The sequence below is a fragment of the Colletotrichum godetiae genome (assembly GCF_030913485.1).
Source record: "Colletotrichum godetiae strain CBS 193.32 chromosome Unknown BDP55scaffold_17, whole genome shotgun sequence".
Classification (NCBI taxonomy): domain Eukaryota; kingdom Fungi; phylum Ascomycota; class Sordariomycetes; order Glomerellales; family Glomerellaceae; genus Colletotrichum; species Colletotrichum godetiae.
In genome coordinates, this window is record NW_026851265.1 from 272,269 (window position 1) to 286,195 (window position 13,927).

At 51.5% G+C, this 13,927-nt stretch overlaps 6 protein-coding genes and 2 non-coding genes across 8 annotated transcripts; 4 read left to right on the forward strand and 4 right to left on the reverse strand.

Annotated features, from left to right (window-relative positions):
* Nucleotides 1-733: 733 nt before the first annotated feature.
* On the forward strand, nt 734-1,317 carry BDP55DRAFT_741774 (uncharacterized protein; the record flags this gene model as incomplete). Its single annotated transcript, XM_060580450.1, has 1 exon — nt 734-1,317. A coding segment is annotated over one exon (380 nt), but the record flags the coding sequence as incomplete, so codon positions are not given.
* A 1,286-nt stretch (nt 1,318-2,603) lies between these two features.
* BDP55DRAFT_550412 (uncharacterized protein) lies at nt 2,604-3,915 on the forward strand (the record flags this gene model as incomplete). Its single annotated transcript, XM_060569023.1, has 4 exons — nt 2,604-2,821; nt 2,880-3,089; nt 3,149-3,335; nt 3,397-3,915. The coding sequence occupies 4 exons, from the start codon at nt 2,604-2,606 to the stop codon at nt 3,913-3,915; spliced, it is 1,134 nt and encodes a 377-aa protein (XP_060430516.1).
* A 229-nt stretch (nt 3,916-4,144) lies between these two features.
* On the reverse strand, nt 4,145-6,282 carry BDP55DRAFT_714732 (alpha-galactosidase). The gene is made up of 5 exons (XM_060578276.1): nt 5,715-6,282; nt 5,602-5,656; nt 5,373-5,540; nt 5,170-5,310; nt 4,145-5,097 (listed from the first exon to the last, which is right to left on the reverse strand). Exons 1-5 carry the CDS (start codon nt 6,097-6,099, stop codon nt 4,194-4,196), a joined length of 1,653 nt encoding a protein of 550 aa, XP_060430517.1. The 5' UTR covers nt 6,100-6,282; the 3' UTR covers nt 4,145-4,193.
* A 450-nt stretch (nt 6,283-6,732) lies between these two features.
* BDP55DRAFT_105676 (heterokaryon incompatibility protein-domain-containing protein) lies at nt 6,733-9,222 on the reverse strand. The gene is made up of 2 exons (XM_060565340.1): nt 8,693-9,222; nt 6,733-8,615 (listed from the first exon to the last, which is right to left on the reverse strand). The coding sequence occupies exons 1-2, from the start codon at nt 9,180-9,182 to the stop codon at nt 6,910-6,912; spliced, it is 2,196 nt and encodes a 731-aa protein (XP_060430518.1). The 5' UTR covers nt 9,183-9,222; the 3' UTR covers nt 6,733-6,909.
* Nucleotides 9,211-10,500, reverse strand: BDP55DRAFT_661390 (short-chain dehydrogenase). Its single transcript, XM_060574722.1, has 2 exons — nt 10,377-10,500; nt 9,211-10,321 (listed from the first exon to the last, which is right to left on the reverse strand). The coding sequence occupies exon 2, from the start codon at nt 10,287-10,289 to the stop codon at nt 9,498-9,500; it is 792 nt and encodes a 263-aa protein (XP_060430519.1). The 5' UTR covers nt 10,290-10,321; nt 10,377-10,500; the 3' UTR covers nt 9,211-9,497.
* Nucleotides 10,501-10,804: 304 nt separating this feature from the next.
* On the reverse strand, nt 10,805-12,672 carry BDP55DRAFT_714735 (cytochrome P450 3A17). The gene is made up of 4 exons (XM_060578277.1): nt 12,501-12,672; nt 11,921-12,448; nt 11,236-11,852; nt 10,805-11,176 (listed from the first exon to the last, which is right to left on the reverse strand). The coding sequence occupies exons 1-4, from the start codon at nt 12,594-12,596 to the stop codon at nt 10,918-10,920; spliced, it is 1,500 nt and encodes a 499-aa protein (XP_060430520.1). The 5' UTR covers nt 12,597-12,672; the 3' UTR covers nt 10,805-10,917.
* A 798-nt stretch (nt 12,673-13,470) lies between these two features.
* Nucleotides 13,471-13,574, forward strand: BDP55DRAFT_t147. The gene has a single exon. It is a non-coding gene; the product is annotated as a tRNA-Val (tRNA).
* A 6-nt stretch (nt 13,575-13,580) lies between these two features.
* BDP55DRAFT_t148 lies at nt 13,581-13,652 on the forward strand. Its single transcript has one exon. It is a non-coding gene; the product is annotated as a tRNA-Ala (tRNA).
* Nucleotides 13,653-13,927: the final 275 nt, after the last annotated feature.

Genomic DNA, 13,927 nt, shown 5'->3' on the forward strand with positions numbered 1-13,927 from the left:
GCAGCCTGCACTTGCAGTCGCGAGAGTGAGACTCGTGATGGTTCGTCCAGGGGCGAGCCGGGCCCAGGGGTGGCCTTCTTCCTCCATGCTTAACCTTACCAAATGCCGACCGTGTTTCCGAACACTGAATGCTGCAAAACGTGGATCACTGGGTTTGAGCAGCAGAGGGGGCGTGGTTCACCAGCGTCACCGGGCGTTGATCAAAGACCAAGTCGCGGATGAGGGGAACCAAAGGTGGAATATTGTCGAGTTTTTCGGTGGGAAGACGCCACAGCCGGTGCTGTCGTGGCTGTGAGAGGCCGAGGAGAGAGTCTCTCCAGCTTCAGATTACCTTGTTGTCCACAATTTCTCTTCAGCCACATCATGTCGCTGGATCTTAATCCGAAGGAAAGCCGTTGCTATAGTGCTTGGCGGGCCGAGTAATAGCGACAAACTGCAGATACCTAGGCATTTCGAAGATGAAGGACGTCGTTGAGAGTATCAAGATGAGAAACTTTTGATAATGTGTTACGCGGATTCTGTGTCATTAGCGCAAAACCTCCCCGCATTTCCTGAGGCATGTCGATGTCAACCTGTTTGTTACTGGTACGCTGACTGCAGAAAGTTGTGGGCTCTCGGGAATGACAATAGGAGATCGCTTCGTCGGCCAGCAAACCCCTGACATGTCTTGGCGGCTCAAATCTCGCCTGGAACAGTAAAATATCGAGGGGTTTCCTACCAATGGGCAGCGTCAAGATGGCCCCCAATGGGACGGTGTCATTTGGCCTGGGTATCTCGGTCTTCGTGTCTCTTTTGATACTAGATCCAAGGCCCTTCCTCCACGTGGAAAATATCTCCGGCGAGGACAATGCGGCCCTTCTTTGCGGACTGCAGAGTGCCAGAGCTGTGGGTGCAGTGAGATCATGTTTCAGAAGGCTCAAGATGGCCTGGGTTGATATTTGGTCCCATGCATGCAGCATGAACTGCGGTTCGGACCACACTCTAGATACGGTTCCCACATCGTTTGGCATCTGTCTCTTCTTTGTGAGTATGTCGGCATTTGGTGGAAGGTTTATGATGAGGGAAGAGGAGGTGTTTGTTATGGCGCATGCTCCTTTGTTAAGATATTGGTAATTGCTGAATTGCTGAAAGTTCCCCCTTGATCGGCACCACGCCGCAAACTCTTATTTGGTGTAACAGTCTTCTGCCGAGTCTGCCATTGCCGACTAGGCTGGAGACCACCTACACCGTTTCTTCGACGAGATAATATTAAGAGGAACACACCGGGTTGTTTTGTTCCATCTCGGTGAGAGATTCCGATGAGGTGTTGAGACGACGGAGTTGCCCGCTATCTGTCTATTGACTGGAAGAAACGCACGGCCTCTAAGCTGAATGCAGCATCCGTGAAAGACCAGGAAGCCCATGCCGATCTGCTGATCCCTGAACCAATTCTTTCTCGCCCGGGTCCTCAACGAACAGCGCACTCCCCGCCTGTGGTTCGCCAGTTCGTTTCCAGCCCGCGAAGCTATTGACGACAAGTCCCCATCACCCCTATAACAGACCCCGCTCTTTTATGGCGAATTTCTGCTCGAAGAATCAGACTGGAGAACATGACAAGACGGTATCCCGGAAAGGAGCAGCAGAGGGAACCTGCTTTCCGCTCCCGCGGATGGTAAGGAGGATCCCTTCTTGCGTGACTGACCCTCTCAAGATCGACGCCTGGGTTCACATTCTCTTCAGCAAACCTTCCTCCCCGGCATTTGCACCATGAAGAAATGACGGCACATCTAGAGACATGTCTCTTGGGGGCCGGTCGTGCCTGTTGATCTTTCTTTTTCTCGGACCAATGGGATAGACTTCGCTATCTGGTAGTATTGTCAAACTTCCTGCCATCCTATGCAACCCAAACCATTGACGGATGAAGACATCACCGTCCATTAAGTGTCTCAACTGGGCAAGAGAGCTACGAGAAGGGGGTGCCGATTGACTCCTTTTGCAGGACCTGTCGTCTCATAGTCCCCCACCTCCCCTGCCCATAGTAACAGTAGTAGACTAGGAGGAACTCTTGGAGTGCAACCTCTGCACCTCTGCTACAGGTTTGTGGTGCCTGTGGCGTAGGCTAAAGGGTGGCACTAACAATTGTCACCACCATGTGGGTTCTCCGCCCGGTCTAGTCGCCGCGCCGGCTGGAGGGCTCGATTACCTGTCGCGGCCTAGCCACCCTCTACCGTTTGGGATCGCGAAACCAAAGCCTGCCTGGCTGTTAGCCTGTTGTTATTGCCACAGCACTGGAGAAGAGGAAATTTCTTAACTTACGGGCCGGAAAAGAAGTGGGTAGCCGAGCTTGACGAGGGTCAATCTGCTCCGGGCTGTGGACGCCCATCGTTGATTCTTAAAAGTATGCCCGTTTCCCCCTTCTCGACGGTCTCGTAGGGCTTTCTTTGAGTTTGAACTAGACGACATCTTGCTCCCCTCTCATCCTCGTCTCCTTCCCCACAAACCAAATCTGGTATATCAAGGAGCCTTTCCTGAGAGGACCGGACCGAACCTCGAACACCTCGGATACGGTACACAGTACGAACGAATCGAATCCAGCACCTTTATCTCCTTGATCATAGTTCACGATGTCGACAACAAAGACCGACTACCAGATCGCCTCGCTGGCCGCGGGCTTCACTATCGGCTTTGGTTTCTTGACAGTATGGGAGGCCATGAAGCAGACGAGGCGGAACCGCAACCCTCTGCGAAGCACATACATCTACATGATGTGGGGTGAAATCATAGCCAATCTCGTCATTGCTGTCATCGGATGGTTATTCTTAGATGGGATATTAGGGCCAACGTGAGTATTGCAATGCAGTAATTCTGCCACATCTGAGCTAACATCACTGGTGCCAAAGAGTGCCAGTCTTATTCTTCATCCTATTCTTGTGGGTGTGGGAGATCCAGTTGTTGATGCAAATCATCATCAACCGTATCGCCGTCATTGCGGAAAGTCAAAAGACTATTCGCACGTTGAAATGGGGAACGGCTGTGGTCATCACTCTGATCAACATCGCCGTCTTCTGCATCTGGATTCCGTCCCATCTTGACCCTCCTGCTAGCCAGACGTAAGTCAAACTGCCCTAGGGTTGTGCCTTCTTGTCCACTTTCTAACATATGTTGGCAGATACGTCAACATTAACCACTACTGGGACCGTCTCTCTAAAATCCTCATTCTCATCGTCGACGCCGGCCTTAACTGGTATTTCCTCCACGTCGTCAAGGCTCGCCTCCTGAACCAGCATGGCTTGGTCAAGTACAAGCCTCTAGTTGGCTTTAACGCAAAGCTGATGGTTCTCTCAATTGCCATGGATGTAAGTCTCGACGCTAGGACGTTAACATGAAATCCTCAGGAGGCTAATAACATATATCCAGGCTATGCTCATTGGTCTCATGTCACTTCCTAATCAAGTTGTCTACATCCAATTCCACCCCGTCGCCTACATGGTCAAGCTCAACATCGAAATGTCAATGGCTTCTCTGATCACACGCCTTGCCAAGGACCAAGATAGCGGATTTAGGTTTAACTCCCTTTCCTATTCCCAGGGTCATTCCCGGGGGCATCGCACGAACCCAACCGGTCTTGACAACGGTCACAACGGCCACCACGAAACTGGAGGTCTCAAGAGCTTCCACCGCGCCAGTGTCGGAGCCGTCCCTGAGGACAAGGACCTCGCAGCCATCCGGGAAGCCAGGACCGGCATTCACCGAAGAGTCGATGTTGAAGTCCGCGTCGAGTCGCACTCGCCAAAGTCGAATCCTGCCTCGTCTTTCAGCGGGCGTCATGATGATGCGGCTAGCGGAAGCTCTTTCTACAGGGTCGATGATGAAGACTCGTTGACCAGCAACCCCGGGCATCCCCGGTCATCGGAGAAGAAGGAGATGAGGGACTAGTTGATGCGGCTATGTAATTGATGGTAATGGTTGGGATGGATGCTTGCGGACTCTGTTCTGGCATGCGATGATCAAGGCTCTTTTTCGTTACGAATACCCCTGTGCTATACTCACAATGCCTCTTTTCTTTTGTATACTAGTCCTTGATTATATGGGCGAGACTGATTAATATCAAGCCTCCTAGATGTACAGGGAGGATCTCACTGTAAGGATCTAAGATTGTATTTTTCTCATAATCTTACCTACGGGTGACTATTCCACAATGTTTGCGTGAGAATCTAGCTGGCCTCGAAAACCTCGAAACCAACCAGGTCGGGGGCCCAAGCACTTCCAAACGACTTGAACTCCACAGTGTTCGAGCTATCACCCTTGAAGCCATCAACCTCGACGAGCAAGCGGCCAGTATCGAACCAGTTGCCGCCGGAGATGGGGAAGGCCCACCGCTTCTCGGTACCACCATTGACGGAGATGGTCAAGTTGCGGGTGTTGGAACCAAACTGCCACGCGGAGTCGAGGGCGATCTCATAGTTGATAAAGTCGACGCCAAGCAGCTTCTTTCCCTCTGACTTGGCCACAACGCCCTCAAACTTGACCGCGGCCCCTGACCCGATGCTCCCCACCTTTGTGGTGCTGGGGAGACACTGACCCTCTGCGCAAGTAACCTTGGAGGCTGAGCCCGACAGCGCGGCATCAGTAGCCGTGTAATATCCGGCTGACGCGTCTACGGCGGGTGCAATCGTGGAGAGGTCCGAGAGCACGAGTAACTTGAGCTCGTGGCCGTTCAACGTCGTCTCGTACGTGCCCGAGATGGAGCCAATGTCACTCGCCGCCCATACGTCGCGGGCGTTGGCCGAGGCGACGCCCAAGACGGCTGCGAGATCGACGCTCACGGCCTGAGAATCGTTCTTCCAGTTCGCCAGGCCGACCACGAGGCGGGAGCCAGAGAGCTCACCGACCCAGACGTCCCACTCCTCTTCTGTGTAGCGACGGACAAGCTCTGTCTGCTTGGCGAGGGAGTCTTGGTTGAGGGCGATGACTTCCTTGTTTACGAGGATTTCGTGGGCTGATTCCGCGACAAGACCGGGGATAGCGGGGGCACCGAGGGTAAGGGGAGACTTGTTAATGGCCCACATTCCCATGTGGAACTTCTCCTCCTCAAGCGACAGGGCGCTGAGACCAATGCTGGGATGATGTTGTCAGCGCCGGAATTACAACGATGTACTCCTGTGGGATGAGCAAAGGTTTGCTACTCACAGCAACATGTCCATGTCAGGGAAAGCACCCGGGCCGGTGTGCTTATAAAACGGAACAACTTGGTTCGTGATCCGCCAAATGCTGCGCCAGCCGTTGTAAATATCATTGCTGATTCTCCAGCTATTGCCAATTCTGGGTGCCCTGGTCTTCAAGTCAGTTTCTAGGGAATACTGGGGGGGATTTAGCTGTTGTCAACAACGCACCAGATACCGAGGTCAGTTCCAGTGCCCCATTGGCAGACTTGGTAGAGGATGTCTCGGTCCGTTGTGTTCAGCGCATCTGCCATCGTCACGAAGCGGTCCGGTGAGATGGCTTCTTCGGAAACGTAGTCGACCATAACCGTGGGCTCGACCGCATAGCAGTTGTCGTATCTGAAGCGCGACTCGTGTTAGTAGCTGGACTTCTCAAGAGATCCACCACCTGGGAACGTACTTCAGAGAATCCGCACCCCAGTCGGCGAATGACTTGGCATCGGTAAACTCGTGATCTGACAACCATATTAGGACGACGTTAGAAATTTGAGTTTCCGGGTGATTCCTGCTCACCGAGGGAAGCGGGCTGATCTGTGGAACCGCATTGGTAGTACCCGCCGCCGGAGTAGACACCAAACTTCAGGCCGAGATTGTGGATGTAATCACCGAGCTCCTTGCCGCCTCCGGATGGGAACAGCTCCGGATTCCACACGAGCTCGCCGTCAGCGGAGCGCTCCTTGGCCGGCCAGCCGCAGTCGGTGGTCACGGTGGTGTACCCGGCGTCGGCTAGACCCGTGTTGATCAAGGCGTGTGCGTTCTCCTTGATCAACGTCTCATTGGGGTAGCAGTTGTAATAGTTGTAACTGTTCCATCCCATCTGCGGCGTCGGCGTCTTATGGGTCTTGGCCGAGGCGCGCGCGGCGAGCGCTGTCAGGAGAGTGAACGTGACGGAGGCCATGGTTGATAATCCGTTGAGGTCGGATTGAGAATCTCAGAGGTTCGCAACTACCACAACTCTTCCCTCAATGACTTCACGTTCCGCCTTGGGGAATTCATGTTTATAGCTCAATCACAGGCCATTTTCCGAGAGCGAAAATGCAACCGTCTCCCCGCACGGCCCCGTCATCCCCGGAATTGGCTCAATGACACCCTCGGCCCAGGAGAGGTCATCACGATTCTACGCGCACCATTGAAATATCGTTCCGGCAATTCCAAGATCTCCACCAGTTCCCCAGGGGTAAGGGAAAGCCACATGATGGATGAATCGGGGAAACAACGCGGAGAAAACAGGCAGGCTGAGTAAAATTATCGGGGTAAACGTCCCATTGATGGACACGGCCACTCGGACTCGGGCGCTTATAAACAAAATGCGACATCGTGCCGCGGTTGTGCAGATGTGCCTGGCTCCACCCGGGCCGCATCAGATGGTCCATGGGCTTAAACTGGTTTAAAGGCCGGTAAATGCCAATGTTTTCCCCGCAGTTGAGAAGGAGTCGTATCCGGGTTGCGGCTAGGGTGGGATGGGAACATTGAGTGAAATAGGAAATCTAGGCGGGCGTTTGACAAGGTTCGTGATGGTGGGGTTGAGATGAGATTCGTTTGCTCGGGTTTGCACGACTCATGCGCCCTGTCTTGACTGGATATATGTACTTCGGTCTGGATGTTACCTCACTGACACGCGCTCAACTTAGAATGCGATGGATCAAGGATGTGCTCTATGAACACCAAAACAGGTAGGGCTACACGACTAAAAGCCATAACAAATCAACTAGACCAGCGTCAAAACCTGCCAATCCCACGTCTTGAGCCACGACAACTTGGGCCTATATATCCGGGCGAATCCCGCTCGTTCGTAAGTTTGCTCGGATTTGTTAATTGTTTGTTGAATGATCAGGCAAAGTATCTCAGACTTGGACCATCCAGGTTCTTCTTCGCTGGTATCGTCAGTATGAACCAGCATCAACGTGTACTTATCGGGGTAGTAGACATCCGTATCTAGTTCCCAATCCGACTCGTTTCCCGGCCCAGTGACGATAGAGACGACGTAGGCCCGATCTTCGGCTTTGACACTGAAGAGACTTGGGTGCCCCATCTTGACCATGTCCTCAGCCCCTGATGGCTCGTCGAAGTCGGCATGTCCAATGGTGGCAGTGTCTTGATATGTACTAATAGTCTGGCGGCTACGGACTAAGGGCATGGTTAAAGCCTTGAGGACGAGCTTCGCGAACAAAATCTCCCCGAACGGATTATCGGGAACCCTCGGGTGAACCATGTACTCCAAGAGTTGAGCGCTCGAAGGACTTGGTCCTAGTATTATCGATTCCTCGAAGAGTAAAATATCGTCAGTCACAGCCCATGACCATGAAGGGGCGCGGTAGTTGTCTCTCTCGTGGTGGCAGAACTTTCCCTCGTGGGTCCACAGGAGCCCGCGTCGAAAGTCTGAAGTCCAGAGACCCGCCACGTAGTCTCCTCCAATGACTGGATGCAGACGTTGTGCAATGCCCGAGAAGGCGGGCAGCTTGTCAGAACCATAGGTGAGCTTCCTTTGACTATAATTGTTGACTAATTCATAGTAATCACATAGAATGGCATTTGTTTCCGAGGGTCCGGGAGGAGAAGAGGCGGGGATCCCAGAATGAAGGACCTGCGAGAGGTCTTTGTAGACGGACTGCGGTGATCTGTTACCGAAGGGAAGGCCATCTGGTGAGACGAAGTGATGTGGGCACCGCCAGTAAATCATGCTTCGGCCATATAAGATATGCCTTGGCGACAACATGTACTCCTGGAGTGTCCAGCCTCGCGTTTGCAACGCACAGTTAATATCGAGACCGCGCAGATCCTCTCCGTTTGGATCTTTTCGCCGGACAGTAACTACTTGATTGTATTGACGGTTCGAGATGTTTATCGTGGCACGTTTACTCTTTGGGGAATCAGTGTGACTCGATCTCAGGATTCCATCTCTGCTTCCCGCTGATACCATGGCAGAAATTGTGACGGTTGAATTGCGGTAAACCAACCCCATTCTTTTGGATTCATTCTCCCAGTCCGGCTTCGAATCTTGTTGAATGCAGAGACAGTCTATCCAAAGAAATCGGAGACCCAGATGTCGAGTAATCGCAATTGCGTCTTGGAAATTCTGGGGCAACGTCGTGATGGTGATGTAATCCTGGAACGGCCCCAAGGTTTCGGTCGTCAAGGTAGGGGAGATTGAACCACCCCAGCAATGACTTAGAGCAACGTAGTCGCCTTTCGCGCTCTTAGTCACGATCAAACGGACGTCCTTAGAATCCAGAATCTCTCCTACGTCGATCACTCTAGTAGGTAGCTCGTGCTCTTGGCTTGGTAGACAATTCTTGTGTGAGTTGCGGCAGTCCGTCAACCATTGCCTCGCAAGCATATGGTTCCGCCGAGATCCAAGATCCTCATCAGTCTCAAAACGGCCGATTCGGAAACCGGCGATGCGCGGACTGGTATCTGCAGTAGGCTCATCCGCATCAGTCCACGTCTCACATAACAAGGTATGGTAAGATCTGATATTTAACATTGCATACCTTCAGATGTTCTGAGAGTAAGTAGGAGTCGGAGGACTGGACAGCCCCATATGTCGTGCCCATCATCATCGTCCATATATGGGGCGCCAACTTGCACCAAGATCTCGTCAAATACCAGAGCCTTATCAATGAGTTGCCAGCTATACAAGTGCGTGGCGTTTATGGAGAGCTTGATGTCTGAAGGCTGCAGTTGCTTGGCGATGGAGTACATGGAACGCTGCTGGCCTTCCTCAAGGGGGCAAAGGTCGCCATTCCATCCTCTGGGCCACTCCAAAGGCCCTGGGACATCACAGGGCGTACGTATGAAGCACTCAAGGATGAGTTGGCATAGACCGCAGCCATCACGTGCTGCCTCTTCCAACGCGTCGAATGATTCATGGTGTCGGTAGAATGCCTCTCTGGGAAACGCGTGAGCTTGGAATTCGACCTGGGCAAGCTCAATCAAGGCCTTGATAGTAAGACTTGCGCAAGGAGCGCATTGATGCTCCATGGCAAGGTATAGAAGCGAGGATTTCAGAGGTTTGCGGGAAATATGTCTTCGGCGCCATAATCTTACATCGCTCTGCCTCTGCGGGGTGATTGAGCCAGCTCACGAATCAAACGTCCCCTACCGAACTTGCAATTGATTGGCCCATACCATGCCACAATATCGTGATGTCCCTTCGAAGCATCTTTTCGCAGTGTCCGTCATACTCCGTATAGAGTCCCGGTGAGACGTTCATATCCTGATTCAGGGGCACAATTTTAGATTCAAAATTCGTGTTCAGGTCGGCGCATACCACTTTTCGCTTTGAGGAATGGCAAACTACTTGCTTCTAGCCGCCTTTGCATATTGCTCGCCGAATGCACCATACCATCTATCAATGACCTCTCCAGCCATTCCCGGCCCGATGGTTTCGACACCGTCTTCCAACTTCTTAGCAACTTGCTCCATAAACTCATCTACGCTGAGGGCATCAGGGTTGTTCTCCTTCTTGTTGTCGTCTGGATCGGATCGCTCTCGGTGCAGGTCAGTCGCGACTGTCGGTGGCGCAATTTCCACAACTTTGACTTGCGATCCACCGTTCTTCAGCTGTGTGCGGAGGTTCATGCTCCAAAAGTGCAGCCAGGCTTTGGTGCCGTTGTAGACGGGGTTGATGATGGAGAATGGTATGAAACCGAGGACGCTTGAAACGTTGATGATGAGGGCAGATTCCTTGGTCTGCAGGTGTGGTAGCAAACCTAAAGCCAAATGCATTGGGCCTCGGATGTTGATGTCGATCTCCTGGTCCGCCTTTGAGAGGAAATCGTCGTCCTTGAGAATTTCTAGGGGACGCTGCACCCCGGCGTTGTTGACGAGACAGTCTAGTTCAGGGTGGTCTTTGGTGATGCGTTTCACAAAGTCGGGGATCTGCTCAACCTTACCCGTATCGAGCACGTAATAGTCGGCAGCTCCAATTTCCTTCGCTGTTTCTTGCAGCTTCGATTCGGTCCGTCCCGCGATGATGACTTTCTTGCCCTTGGAAATGAAGTGTTGGGCCATCACCTTGCCGATGCCACCGCCGCCGCCGGTGATCACAGCGCAAGTAAATCCTAGGTTATCTGTCGAGGTTGCCATGGTGTCGACTCGAAGGTTGAAATGATGTTGATCTTGATGCAGTATTAGTCTAGATCGTTGTGATTTAAAGTGTCGTAGGCTACATGCCATATAGCCGAAGCGGTGATGGATGGAGTATATATGGATCCAAAAGCCCGGGGAACTTGATTATAGGGCCTTTGTCACGAGTGGAGTGTTGGACTTAAGATGCCTGTGATGATGCCGAGCATTTGTCACCTTTTGGAACCCATCTCTTAGGCGATGACGCCGGTTCTGGCTCGACGACGTCATTCTTTCTTAGGGATTGTATGGCCATAATTGTGGCGCTTTACCGCAAATCACTTAGTCTGTCATTGAAAGTCCTCTCTGGGTAAGGTAACTTAGCGCAGGCCTGGAACATTATCTACGACCTTTTCCATTCATCTTGGTGACACCGTATCTAAAAAGAATCGGCCTTGTACGTGGACTCAGTCTCAACAACGAGATGCTTAACTGTAGAAACAACCCATACATAACAAATGCATCTAGGTGTTTTTACTATCTGTCTCAAACCTGGAAATTTATAGAACCTCTGGCCATGGATGGATTGAGTTCACGCTGAGAGAGCTTGAAAAATCCATAGTAGCCGGCTTCCCTTGAGCATGCCTTCCTAGGTCAACATAATATCGCAACGCTTCCTCTTTGGCGAGAGAAGAACGTAATCCATCATTTGCATACTGTCAGCTGGCATGTTGGGGTCTAGTTTCGCCCCGTGACAGCTTTTGAAAAACACGGCAGTGGCAAGCCGGAGCTCCATCATTGCCAGGTATTGACCAATGCAGACTCTGGCTCCAGCTCCCAATGGAATGTACGCCTGTCTCTGTCGGAGGGAAACTTTGTTCGGGTCAAGATACCTATCAACATCAAATCTAAAAAGTCTTGGGTCAACAGAAGTCTTATCATATGAATCTTCGGGGGATGAACTTACTGATGAGGATTCTGAAAAACTTCAGAGTTGCGCTGCAAGCTGTATGCCGGGCTGTAGATGATAGTATTTGCGGGCACAAAGTGCGATGAGAGAGTAGTGCCCCCTTCAGGAACAAGCCGAGGCAGAGATGAGAGAACAGCGGGATACAAGCGCAAAGTCTCCTCTATGATAGCACTCAGAGTAGGGCATGACTCAAGCAGCTTATCGTCAAAGTCATCGCTCAGATGCGCGATCTCATCCTCGAGCCGCTTCTGCAAATCTGGCTGTCTCAACACCGACCAGACGAGATACGTCAGGACAGCCGCGGTTGTGTCTGTTCCTGCGACCATCATACCCGCACCCTCCATGCTGACGGCTTCCTTAGTTAACCAGGAGAGTCCTTCCACCTCGCATTCTGTAATCATCTCCTTGAATATACTTGGAGTTGACGATGGCCCTTTCTGTTTCAAGCTCTTAACTCCGTCAGCACCACCAACTCTGACCTGCTCAAGCTGTCGAGAGAAAGTCTGGAGTAGTGATCTGGGTATGAGCTGAGATAGAGAAGCGAGGAAAGGTATCTCGCACTGAACAACGTCCGCGATCAGAGCATTTTCAATTGCTCGCATATAGATCGTGCTCTGTGACACCAATCAAGCAGTCGGCATCTCATTCTCGAAATAAGACAGATGTAAACAGTCTTCCATACCTTTCCAGATTCCAGCAGCCCCAAAGATTGGCCAAAAGACAGCTGGCTGATAATATCAGCAGCCATAAACGTCCACCACTTATGAGAGTTTGACGAGCCCGCCAAAGCCTCCGTCTTGATCTTCATGACTGCAATCTCAACCTTATTCCTGATTGTCGACTCCCAGTTTTTGCGCAGAGATGCTAGAGTGAAAGAGCCTTGCAGAAGTCTTCGCCGCTGCTTTGCCTTTTCGCTGTTCAGAATCATGGACAGGGATAGAGCTGGAAGCTTCTTTGTGTAGTCGCCAGTCCATTGCGCCTTTTCAAAGCCACCGCTTACCTTGTAGACTTGTGAAACTGACTGGATATCGATGCATGATACTTCATTCGGTGCGATTCTGACAATGTTGCCATACTTTTGGTGGAGCTGGTGTACATAGGTCATGCGGGTTCCGCCCAACCGACTCAGCTTTAATCTCAGCCTAGTAATTCGTGTGTGCCATGGCCCCGGGACGTGTTTGAGAGGGGAATTGAGATATTGGAAAAAAAGCTTCTTCGGTCAGCTGCGTACACCTGGGGTTCGCAAAGATTACGAGGCTTACGTTGCAGAAAGTGAGAACCCCTACAGATCCAGCTAACACCATGATCATGACTTTCCGATCGGAGTCATCCCCGCCACTCAAGAGTGTGACGTTCATGACAGCATGGAGATTTCAGGAAGAGGATACCTGAAAAGTTGAGTTCCCACAAATGGAGTGATGGGAAACGGACAAGACTCCAAGGGAGCTCCGCCGTCTTTTCTAAACTGGACGCCGGAAGAATTAAATTAAATGCCAAAGGCGCTTCCAACACGAGCACTTCTAGATTGTACAGCATCACCTTGCCGCTATAGCTGTACAACAGGTGTTTTGCTGACGAATGAGAACACGGCGTATCCGCCAACTAAACACCAAGAGCAGGTTGAGACCTTTTGACTGGCCTAGGCAGTGACTGAAACCATGAAAAAGTATGCATGCCAAGATTGATTCGTGCAAGACGCCTTTTCGGACCCGATGACATTGGTTGCATTGCTGTCTTCAGCTGCAAAAATGTAGCAAACAAGGTGGGCCTGCCTGGTCTAGCTTGCGGCACAGAACAAATCGGTCCAGGTCCCATGTCTGCAGTCCTTTCCCCGGGCATGGCTTGCTTGTACGGATAAGCAAAGAGAAAGAGAAGCAAGACGTTGGCGAGACTAGATTGCAACATGAGAAGTCTAGACCACTCTTCATGTCATTCTTGGTGGCTTGACTTGGCAAGGTTGGACTGGGCTGGTCGTCAACAAGACAGCTCTCTAGCGCCGCACAGATCTCAAACTCTATCAACACGCATCGCTCTTAAACCGACTTCGCCTCCCTAACTTCATCCAGAAACATGCTGCCTCCATAATGAGAGAAACAGACGATGCTTGACCGCCTTGGGTTGACTCCGAGTGGATCGAAGTTTGCCAACCCCACAGAAATTGGTCCTTTCCCACAACAAGTGACCCGCAAGCAGCTTGATCACTCATTCGCACACGCTTTGTACCAAACACATGGTCTGGTGGTGTAGTTGGTTATCACGTCAGTCTAACATCGTGATCGCATCTTGCGCTTCACCTGAAACACTGAAGGTCTCCGGTTCAAGTCCGGGCTAGATCATAGGATGGGCGATTGGTTTAGTGGTATAATGACCGCTTAGCATGCGGTAGGTCCTGGGTTCGATTCCCAGATCGTCCACACTTTTGCCCTCAGAAGCACCGCTTCCTGTTGTGCCTTTTGGCCCGATCCAAGGTTGACTCTCTCTCTTAAACAGTTGGAAGTTGATCTTGGGATTGTAGAGGGTAATACACCTGTTTATATGGTGGCTGTGAAGTAAAGACAAGTGCTTACCGAAGTTCACGAGTAAGGGTTTGGCTTTGACGATTCCTGGAACGGCATAATCTCACTCTGGGCCCGGGGCTCTCTGATTGTCGCATTCGCCACATGTGCGAACTTGATCTTGCGAAGTACCG

Bases quoted from the DNA above. Each gene is read 5' to 3' on its own strand.
- BDP55DRAFT_714735 (XM_060578277.1), bottom strand. From the start codon at position 12,596: ATGAACGTCACACTCTTGAGTGGCGGGGATGACTCCGATCGGAAAGTC. The intron at 12,449-12,500 runs GTAAGCCTCGTA...TGACCGAAGAAG, and splicing joins GGGTTCTCACTTTCTGCAAC to CTTTTTTTCCAATATCTCAA. The intron at 11,853-11,920 runs GTATGGAAGACT...TTGGTGTCACAG, and splicing joins GGCTGCTGGAATCTGGAAAG to AGCACGATCTATATGCGAGC.
- BDP55DRAFT_105676 (XM_060565340.1), bottom strand. From the start codon at position 9,182: ATGGAGCATCAATGCGCTCCTTGCGCAAGTCTTACTATCAAGGCCTTG. The intron at 8,616-8,692 runs GTATGCAATGTT...AGCCTACTGCAG, and splicing joins TACTCTCAGAACATCTGAAG to ATACCAGTCCGCGCATCGCC.
- BDP55DRAFT_661390 (XM_060574722.1), bottom strand. From the start codon at position 10,289: ATGGCAACCTCGACAGATAACCTAGGATTTACTTGCGCTGTGATCACC.
- BDP55DRAFT_714732 (XM_060578276.1), bottom strand. From the start codon at position 6,099: ATGGCCTCCGTCACGTTCACTCTCCTGACAGCGCTCGCCGCGCGCGCC. The intron at 5,311-5,372 runs GTGCGTTGTTGA...CTTGAAGACCAG, and splicing joins GGAACTGACCTCGGTATCTG to GGCACCCAGAATTGGCAATA. The intron at 5,098-5,169 runs GTGAGTAGCAAA...ACATCATCCCAG, and splicing joins CCTGACATGGACATGTTGCT to CATTGGTCTCAGCGCCCTGT.